Source organism: Andrena cerasifolii, chromosome 3 (assembly GCF_050908995.1).
Source record: "Andrena cerasifolii isolate SP2316 chromosome 3, iyAndCera1_principal, whole genome shotgun sequence".
In the NCBI taxonomy this organism is placed as follows: Eukaryota; Metazoa; Arthropoda; class Insecta; order Hymenoptera; family Andrenidae; genus Andrena; species Andrena cerasifolii.
Genome location: NC_135120.1, coordinates 19,141,909 through 19,153,166, shown reverse-complemented (window position 1 = coordinate 19,153,166; position 11,258 = coordinate 19,141,909). Strand labels below are relative to the sequence as shown.

The 11,258-nt window shown below is 43.1% G+C and overlaps 1 protein-coding gene across 1 annotated transcript; it reads left to right on the top strand.

Annotated features, from left to right (window-relative positions):
* The first annotated feature begins 3,395 nt into the window (after positions 1-3,395).
* On the top strand, positions 3,396-10,154 carry Vha16 (vacuolar H+ ATP synthase 16 kDa proteolipid subunit). The gene is made up of 3 exons (XM_076809491.1): positions 3,396-3,746; positions 5,966-6,155; positions 6,527-10,154. The coding sequence occupies exons 1-3, from the start codon at positions 3,665-3,667 to the stop codon at positions 6,732-6,734; spliced, it is 480 nt and encodes a 159-aa protein (XP_076665606.1). The 5' UTR covers positions 3,396-3,664; the 3' UTR covers positions 6,735-10,154.
* Positions 10,155-11,258: the final 1,104 nt, after the last annotated feature.

Here is an 11,258-nt window from a genome sequence, read left to right as displayed (position 1 = left end):
TAAGGTACATCACCGAAGTGTAACATGCCGATCGTAATGAAATTTATGAATGCTGTAATTCTTCTAAAAACATATGCCGCTTTTTTTTCATCTAACTATACATCAAATTATCTTTTATATCAACAAGAATTGTCTGTTTCAATAATAGTTTTGTACATGGTTTTCTTCGGAATTGTTATTCCACGGTTGTAAAAATTTATCAATATAAACCAGAGTTCAGTACTAACAATACTGATATTTGGGAATGTCCCATTAAACGATTTTATTTAGCTACGATCCTCTGTTTGTTTGTTTGTTTGATTCAAATCTGGAAACTCAATTTTAAACCACTTCCAACCATCCAATTCCCTCGAAACTTTGCAGAGGTGCGTAGTTTGGTTGACAATACAAAATTATGAAAAAACTCCGAGTGGGTGAAAAAATTACCTAGTCACCAAGAAATAATAACCCATAACAATAAATCAACCATTCTTCAAGCAAACTGTTAAACTGCATACAGCAATAAGAGTAATGTAAATCCACAAACACTAAAAACTAGAAAAAGTATATTAAACAATTTATAATAAACGATTTTATGAAAAATGCATTAAAAACTAAAAAATATTTATTTTCTTATACTATAATTTCGATGGTGTATTTTCACATAAAATCGTGGAGCAGGATATCTCGCAACAAATTCATTTCGACACTTGAGGCTATACTAAATTGATTCATATTCTGTTATGAAATATCCTGAACCACGTTTTTATTTAAAGTTGAAAAACACCATCGAAATTGTAGCACAACACTAGAAGTATTTTTTAGTTGTTAGTGCCTTTTTGACGAAATCGTTTAACAGAACATTTTTTTATATATTTTTTGTTTCTAATCAAGTTATAGTCATTACAATAAATCAATCCAATACCTGCAATCAACTACCTGTAAAAGAAAATTTGCAGTTTAGCGATATTTTTGTAAAAGGACTTAGTGCCGTGTTTCGACCCCAAATGCCCCACTGTGCGCCGCCGAACAGCCCAAATCCTCGCTGGTCGGGACCAGCGCGGCGTTGAGCTCGTATCGCGAGCAGAGCCCTAATTCTCAGTGTTCGTTTCTCGCTTCTTTTTAGCTGATAGGGGGAGCGAGATGGAACGAGTGTCAGGCGTCCGAAAGACGGAGCGAGACAAACAACATCTCGTCGTCTATCTCGCACCACCCTCGCTCGCTTTCAGTGCCTCTTGCTCGCTCTCGTTCCATGAGACAATACTGTAGTATCTTTTATTTGACTTTATCCAGATATTATCTTTGCCCATCTCTGTTCTCCAACTGCTTCGCCGTGATTCATTCAAGCCTCCTTGATGGAAAAATATTGATAGGGGAAATGCGGCAACAGCGCGATTCGACTCTCGATACGTCTCGGCAACTATGTCTTTCCTACATTTATCGGCTAGATTGGACTTCCACCGGTTTTGATGGTACAAGGTACGAATATACCATCAACGCCGGTGACGGAGAAACCTTGAAGCTTCATTCTGTCATTTTTCGGGCTGTCCTGAGTACACGATTCATAAATTCATTATTATTTCAACGTACGGTGCTTATTAGCGTTCAAACGGACCAGACCACCCTGCACGAAAGTCTACCGAAGGCAACTAAACCCGCAAAAACGTCCACCGTGCCGATTCCAGGACGAAAGTTGTAATTTACGGTTTGCTTACTACATCGCGTATACGCAGGCCCGTTGGAACCATGCGCCGCACAAGGGCGCCAGCCGAATGGTACGCTAAAAAAACTAGATCGTACGCTTAATAATAAAGGAATCTAACACCTCACATAAACTAAATATAAATGTAATTCTTTTAAACATATTAAGTAGAAAACAAGTGCAAAAAATTGGGGACAACAAAAATTTTTTTGCACAAGGGCGCCAGCTAACCTCGCGTCGGCCCTGCCTACACGTCACGCTGGTGCTACATGGCTGCAGTGCACCATTAGCGCCACCAACGGAGAAGCCTTGAAGCTTCATTCGGACAGTTTTCGAGTCATAAATTCATTATTATTTCAAAGTGGGGTGCTTATTAGCGTTCAAACGCACCAGACCACCCTGCACAGATGTCTACTGAAGGCAACTGTACCCGCAAAAACTTCCTTCGGGCCGATTCCAGGACGAAAGTTGTAATTTACGATTTGCTTACTACACGCGTATACGTGCACGCTTTTCCTAGCTTGTGTGAGCGTACTCACACATTCAAAGGCCCGCGGAGACGGCCCCCTTAAGCATAATAAGTGGCGACTATGAATACCGGCCATAGACATATATAGACGGAGCAGAAGCTGGGACTATCAGCGAGGGGAAGGTAGGCTTGGAGGGGAAAAGGCAGAGGTTCAGATACAGGCACGTCGGTTAGCATCGGATGCATTCGGCATACCGAACCACTGCATTAGCCGATTTACTCGTATCGCTCCCCTTACCTCGAACTTTGCCACCCCTCTCAGCTTACGCTCCATCTATATATGTCTATGATTTGAGATCGTATTCTAATTCCCTAGATCAAAATTAACAGTGGCCTCAAATATCCCTAGATCAAACGTGCGAGTCAATACTTTCTCTACCACATCAGCAGAAAAACAGGCCAATGCCAAGGAGCGAGTGGAGAGTTTTGACGCGAAATCACGTCACTGCCAGGCCACGAGTTAAGGTGTTGGCTCAAATTATCGAAAGCTGCATAACAAATTTGACAAATTTCATTAACATCAATTCAGACATCAATGTCATTTTGAACGTTCCAAGTGTCTACAATGTCTACATGGAAAGTAGTAGAAGATCCTGTCCACTCACACACACCGCCAATACATGGATGAACTATTCAACAAATGCATCAAACAATTAGAATTATGATCGCAAAACAAATTACTCCAGAAACGCCATTAATAATCGAAATGTACGCGTAGCAAATTTCACAAATAAACATACGATTGCCATATATTATAGTCTCCATTGCTTTATCCCTAAAAATATCTAAAGAACGTTTACGTTTTCCACCGCAAAGAAATTGCTCGAAGGATAATCATAATTTCCATCAATTCTTTCAATTGGGAGCATGATTGCTTAGTTGCATTTGTATTCAGTCACGTGCTCGCGGGCGTTCGACCGAGAATAACCTTAAAATGTAGCACGCCGGTTGCGAAATGCTTTGAATTGAAAAGCAGATTTTCTGTAGAATTATTCGGCAACCTGTGACGAAGTCTGGGGCCCTAAAGGTTGCTGCGAAACGGTAAAAAGAACAGGAAGCGCGTGTCACGCGCTCAAGAGGATCGAGGCCCTGCGCGCCGCTACTGCGCAGTGGGCCACCTAGGGAGCCTATGGAGCGGCTTGACGTCAGATATAAAAGATGAGACGCGACGTCCGATTCGCTTTCGACGCTGTGGCCCGTAGTCGCCAGCCAATAGTAAGCGGATAGACATATCCCGAGAGTAGCTCGAGCAGACCTCTTCTTCTGTCGCTCGTCACTCGTCACATGACCCGCACTACTGTACAGTAGGCCATATTTGACAGTGGCACTAGTCTAGCGAAGTGAGCGTGAGTGAAGATCGTTCCTGATCTCGGACCGTCGCCGCGTTTCGACAACCTGTAAATACTCGCGATCTATTCGACCGACGGTGTGAGTCTCACGAAAAACACGGCACAATGACCGACATCGGGGAGGAAAATCCTGTTTACGCGCCCTTCTTCGGCGTGATGGGCGCCGCCTCGGCCATCATATTCTCTGGTGAGTCTCAGTTGTTCCCAATCTCAAGCCAGAACACGAACGCGATCATCCTCGCGTAGCTTCTAACGGCTGGGAGAAAACCATGCGACCCGTTCCCAAAAGAAACGGCAACGTCCGTCCAAACGCACCCTTACACTGGCAGGCTGAAATTAGCGCGCACGCCATTTTCTTCGCTACGGGCAACGTGAAGTCGAGAAAAACAGAGTAAACTCTTGTCGATCCTACGCAGTTTTCGTGCTAACGATAACGTTAAGTCGAAGGCTGGTATTTCCTCGATAGCTGGACATGACTCATGGTAATTTCGCAGACGATGCCGCTGATAAGAAACGGTAGCACGATCAATGATAATAAACGACTGTTACGACTTTCGTTAGACTATGTGCAGAGTACATTTCGGCAGCTTTTCCCTTTATTCTTGTCGAGAGCCTGCGTGTGTCAGCTAGCGCGATAATGTTAGCATGGCGAGAGGCACAGGTGCGTTCTAATCCGACGGTATTGCTATCCCCCCCGATGATGTCAAGGATACGGATTCAATTTTGAAGCGCCATTTTTCTAGGCACGTAGATCTAAGATTTCGTAATGTTCCGTAAACGCGGTCCAACCCAACCCAGCTTAATTTTACATTACGAGAGAAACGCACGCTCGCGGCGTTCGGCCTGGCCGAACGGTTATTTCGTAATTGCTGACCTCATTGAATGCTTTTCAATGAAAATCCGCCTGTATCGGCGGCCGGAGGTCGCAGGATTAACAGCCACCCGTGGAAGATTCCGCCAGATAATCGATGCCGGGCTGCATCGATCGCTAGCCACCTCAATCGATTCGCGAATTCTTAGAAACGATTAGCGAGGAGAAGCCTGGGGATTCGAGGACGCGCATACTTAAAGTTTTGAAGCGTCAGGTCCCTATCAGGGAAATCAATACGAATCTCCCTTTTCCCGTGTGCGCCAGTCTTGAATGGACGGCGACCCACGAGGAAAATCGACCCCACGAAACAGGCACGCGAGCATTTCGGAATGCACCGAAGATCTTGATCCCAAGCCCAAATAGATGGCTTCTTGCTCGGATATCTTGCCGACGTTCCGTGCCTTCGCACAAGCATACCTTTCTTTCGAAATAGTCGCAGATGCTTCGTTTTAACCCTTTAAACGCCGGCAAGAAATGCACTTCGATTCCATGAAGAGAATCGTGATCCGGAGGCATAAAGCACGATCATGTGTACTTGTGCCACGCCCCCTACTTACGGGATGGGACTTACATGATAATCATGTGACTGCCAACGTGAGAATCATGTGACTACGATTTCCAGTCTGGGCGGTAACGCTCGTAACTCGGATAAGGATCTCGTTTATTTTCGTGCATCCTAGGATTTTGTAGGAAATGTTAATTAAAAATGGGGTCAAGAATCGAACGCTGGCCGGAGACATTGACACTATGACCTCTCGCCGGCGTAGAGATCGATAGCGAGACTGATCGATAGCCCTTGATGCTCTATTGACATTTTTTTCACAAATTACGGAGATCTTTCGTCTTTCCGATGAAGGGGCGGGAAATTTTTGAAATACGATATTCGGCGTTATTGATTCCAAGCAGATTGGATATTAATACTTGTTGCTACTATTGTTCTAATCCTATCAAGCTTCGATAGAAATACGTTTGTACTGCTTATCGGGTAAATAAAGCGCTCCTGATTATAAATAATAGGAATTCGGTATTGTAAGTTATTAGTAGCACATTGTAACACCATATGGTTGTACATCTGTATGGTTTTACATTTGAATGCAACTCTGGTGTTATGCAGCTCTTATTCGTACACGTCTACGAACGTGACGAATGCAATGTCACCCTTGTCAACAATAATTTCAAACCAATTGAACTTTAGCGTTGACTAGCATTAATGTCTTCGCGCGATGCTCGATAGCAACAGAAGTTTTAATAAAAGTTTCGGTTTATGAATAAAATCATTTCATCGACACCGTAATATTTGACACACTGTGGACAACACATATTTGTTTCCCTCGCTGTCTTTCAAACATTCGACTAGCAGTAGGTGCACGAGTACCAGCCGAAGAAAGAGAGATAATGTATCTCGGGATCTGACCCTCGGTCGGTTAAATGGGAACACGAGATATCTCAGGATCGGTCCACAGTGTGTTAAGTCTTCCATCCACGAACGACCTAGCGCTAAGATAAATGCAATTTAATGCTTGTTTTATTTGCAGCTCTGGGAGCAGCGTATGGCACAGCAAAATCGGGTACAGGAATCGCAGCGATGTCTGTTATGAGGCCAGAGCTTATCATGAAATCTATCATTCCTGTTGTCATGGCGGGTATCATTGCCATTTATGGTCTTGTAGTGGCTGTTCTCATTGCTGGTGTTTTAGAGGGACCCCCTAAATACACTCTCTTCCAGTACGTTACACTTTTCTTACACGTTCTAACATTAATGGAGAATAGTTTAGCTCGGTAATAACGTGATAATACAGAGAAGGCTGCGTTCAGTCTTTATATATCTTAATGCCACAAGTATTCTTGAAATTACTTGTTACTTTTCGAACAATGCGATACTTTGCTAAAAGATATTTTGTTGGATCTTTGTTATACAGGATAATTACCATAAGGATCTTAACTACCGCTTATTTACTCGTATACTACTCGATTAGATTTTGGGCTTGAACTAGTTCTAATCTCCTTGCGCTTCACTTACCATTACTACGTTTGCGTATAAATGACTATTATCTCCTTCTAGTTAACAAGCAACTTTTTTTTGCTCTTTTTACCAGGGGTTTTGTTCATCTGGGTGCTGGCTTAGCCGTAGGTTTTTCTGGTCTAGCTGCTGGATTTGCCATTGGTATTGTTGGTGACGCTGGTGTAAGAGGTACCGCTCAACAGCCTCGCCTCTTTGTCGGTATGATCTTGATTCTAATCTTCGCTGAAGTATTGGGTCTCTACGGTCTCATCGTTGCCATTTACTTGTACACCAAACAGTAAAGAACAGAATATTAGTGGCAGGAATGCAAGACTCGTCGCCTGCAACAGCGCTCCCCGACTATTATATGTTACGAATTGTTTCGACATTTTACTTAAACACATTTCTCCATGCATACTCACATCGACTCATCTAAGCATCCTTCTGTAATACTGTATTGAAGTTGATATATTAGAGTCCAGAGCATTTAATAACTACATATTCATTACATAAACGAAGCGACTATTGGAAACACTGCGAACGAGTAAACGAGAGAGAGTGCTGGAAAACCTATTTAGTCGATCGGATAATCGAGTCAAGGAAATCCTAATTCAGTCTTGCAGGAAGAGGACGTGTGTGTACAGAATATAAGAAAACGAGAAAAAAACAACAACAACACAAAACTAGCGAACAGGCGACAGGAGGTTTACACTGAGGAAAAGACTCCGATATCCCATGCCGAACATTTCTCTTTCACTGTATAGTAATCATTTGTAGCGTAGTTTGACATTGAATTATCGAGTAAGATAATCGGCTCTACTGAGTGTATAAAGGAACAAAAAAAAAATGTTATCGATAAAAGGAATACTTAGCACAATTATGTATTAAATGCAATTAAAAGCGGTAGTATACAGATTGCAGATGAACGTGTCCCCGCGACGAACACCCGCGCGGGGCACGAAACTACGATCATCCGAATGGGAAGAGAAGTGGAAACAGTACACGTAAGTTGCGTGTAGGAAAAAGAAACAGCATAATATGCGCAATGGTTGTACAAACTACATCTTAAAACAAGCAAACAAACAAACAGACAGACAAACAGATATTGTACAATCGAAGCCACGAGACACAAAGTATAGTATGTGGGATGAAGTTTCTAGGGAGAGAGATAAACGAAAAAAGAAAAACAAAAGAAATGAATGTGAGTAGACAATGGACAGATACATGATAGTATTAAGTCAATTCAGTGGCTGCTGGGCGTACGAAGAGTTCGCGACTTAACAGTGAGCAACAGTGTACGGTTTACAAATTATTCCTGGGAGACCGCAAATGCCAGCGGTGATTTCCCTCTCCGGGAGCCGAGCATACTTATTTCACGTCTCGTTGGCGAGTATGCGAGGCGGCATGGACAACCGAATCCGTACGCGCGCCAGCAGATGTATGACTACCTAAGAAAAGGGGTTGCGAGGTAAAATAATGATTAAAAAAAAAAAATACTAATTTGTACATTCCATAATAAGTTCGTTCAGTGCAGGCGAGCGGGCGCTTGCGACGGTGCGAGGAGGGTGGTATCCTTTTGGATACGAAAGCTAGTAAATTGCACGCTCGATGGTTTACATATTACGCGGCGGCGTTATCGGCGATGCGTTACGGGGGCAGCTGGGGAATGCCAGGATCGAATTTTCCCCGAAGGGTTCACTGCCATGGGAGCTGACAGTGGGCCCTGTCGCAGCCACCCCGTCTCCGTAATCCCATCGGTCACGATCGAGTACAGGCAGAATATCGTCGCGCCCGCTCGCCAGATTTTATTCACTGCGCAGTATTTTCTATCTAAAATGACGACGACAACCTACGAACAGCAACAACAAAGCTCAACGTGTAGGCGCATTTCCGGGAGAGAGAACACGTACATTGAAGAAGCCACAGAAAACTTTTCAATCTGCAACATTTATTGCCTTTTCGAGTCCGACATCGGAGAAAAACGACGAGAAATAATTAAACACTAACGAGCGATAGAAACGAATTGTTTTTAAGCTTCGATACGTTTTTTTGGTTTCCTCGATGGTCCTCGCTTGAGAATGCACCTATATATACACCATCTGCATCGTGAGAAAGAAATAGAAACAGATCGAATTGCTCTTTCGAATTCACAACAACGACGATAGGAAATGGGAACGGAAATGGAAGAGAAGTCGAGAACCTCTTGAAACTCTCGCGACTAGCGTAAAACGAGCGAGAAGGAAAACTCAAAAGCGAGCCGGGGAGCGGTGGGTGGTGGCTTTTCTGCAATGTATGCGAGTGAGAGAGAGAGCGAGAGAGTTACGTAGATAGCGAGCGAGTTACGTAGATAGCGAGCGATCTTCACTTTACACACTCGGGAAGATGCACAAGCACACGAAGAATATACTATATTGCCAGTTAGCCTACCATCATTCCCTTCCCTACCTTCCTGTCTCAACTAACGATGATTAAACATCTGCTATCTAATCATGAACCGAGACGCGTGTAATGTATAATCACCCCCGCCATGCTTTACAGCGAACGATTAAAAAAGTGTTTTAGGCTAGATTAGGTTAAGGTGTTATACCAGAACCTTGTGTAGCTGAGAGAAAGTTTAACCCCACGGAGAATGTGTGCACCTGTCAGAGAAGAGAAGCGAGACGATTTGCATGCGCGTGAGTGTGAGAGAATGAATGAAGGGTAGAGAAGACACGAGAAAGAGAAGCACTGGCAGCTGATGGAGGAGAGCGAGAGATAGAGAGAGTAAAATACCCATTGTCACCGTCGCTGCCATCGCCGCCCCCCACGTACTATCTTCCAGTGTTACTAAACAAAAAAAAGAAAAGGAAGAAAATAGACTCATTGTTGAGCGCTAAAAAAGTGATACTGATCAGTAATAATAATGATTATTTATGTTATGATTCGTCCTCGATGTTACAGAAAAGAAACCGTGTTTAATAAAAATTTAATTTGGACAAACAAAGTATCAGTACTCACTTTTATCATCGACAAAATCTACCTAGCTGTACATGCATACCTACACACCGAGAGACACACATTTAAAGCGATAAGAGTAAATTAAACCGCATGATGCTAACGATCCATCTTTTATCACTGCCATTGAATTTTCAAGAACCACATGCTTTCTCTACGCATCACCACCGGTACCCGCATCCCTCCCCCGTTGCTGCGAAGAAAGAAGTTCTATGTACAGAAATAGTCGAGAGCGAACGAGGCGCGGAAGAGAAAAGTGAATCGAGCTCTTTGGTTTCTCCGAACGTTTTAATTTCATTTTCGGGCAGAGGAACAACGTGGCCGTTCGTTTTCACGTGTCCTTCGCCATCGCGGAGCGCCCTGCCCCCCCGCTCGCGAGCGCGCGAGCACCGTTTACGTAATCAATTCGGCGAACGTTGAAAATTGAATTCGCGTGCGAGCGAAAAAACTCGCCGTTAAAAGGTGCACATAACGGAAATGCACGGCTTGTTGCGTAACGGACAGTTTACATGTGCAGCGCATAGGCAGATGAATCCAGGTCGTTTCAAAGAGCAGAATCACGTACGCCTTATTTTCACATCGTCAGAGTAACGAGCAACCGAAAGCTTTACTTTAAGAACCTCCGGCGACGCGTGTCCTCGCTAATAGCAGAGAATATTATTCCGATCATCGATCCTTGCGGAGTTTGTAAATAATTGAGGAAATATATATATCGAGATGGTCTGTGATTAGTTTATTTTATATTATTACTCTGTATTTCAGCGATAAAACGTGTTCAGTTATACAAATCCACGCTTATATAAAATTAGTTTAATACGTTCGACTGCTGGCCAGCTTCGTTTCGCCGCGTAGGTACAACGCGGATGATTTCTAAAAGAAAGAGGCTCGCATAACAATCCCGTTGTACGCGTGGCAACGTTTTCCAAACTATGTAATTCGATTCTAAAAAGGGAACGTTCATAACCAACCGTTATTATCGCGCGCGCGTCGCTTAATGAGACAACATATCTCGATTATCTCTCCTCCCGATGTACATATATTTGCGCATCGTCGAGCCACGGTTTGGAAAACGTTGGTAGATAAATTAGATAGACTACGCCCGCCGTACACCTTAAGCGACCAGCGTTATTCCTATAAAATTGATTATCAGTGTCCTCGACACGCGAGCTTTCGCACAAGAATTCAGATCCGTTTGTTGCGTGCCCTTTCGCTATTCGCGGCGAAAGTCTGTCGTAAGGGATCAGTAAGTCGTAAAAATAATAGTTTAAAAAAAACAACAACAAAGAAACTGAAAAAGGTAAGATATAAGAGAAATGTGACGTTTCGGGTACTCGAGGCAACTTTTTATGGGGCAGAAGAGCAGTATGTATTTCGCTTATTTAGATAAATATTAATGGCAGTTGGTAAATGTATTACGTCTATCAGTCTAAGTGTTATATATAGCAAGATAGGAACAGATGTTCGTAGCCAGAGAAACAAAAGGGGGAGTGAATGAATAAGTGAGCGTATATTAGAGGAAGATAGGAGAGAGAGAGAGAGAGAGAGAGAGAGAGAGAGAGAAAGAGAGAAGAATCGCTGAAATACGTCGCGTATTTAGAGTTGCTATAGTTAACTATAATTTGTTCATATGTACGCAGTTGTGTTTTTAAAAAAGGCTCTACACATATACCAAATAAACATTGTTTATTAGAGCCAAACACGTGTGATGCTAGTACGACACTTTCGTCACTGCTTACTTATTTTAAAGTATCTTTCGAAATTCCGGAAATCGCTCACCACGCCGATAGCTCATACTTCGTTCAGAGATATTTACCTATAAACAAATTTCGGTA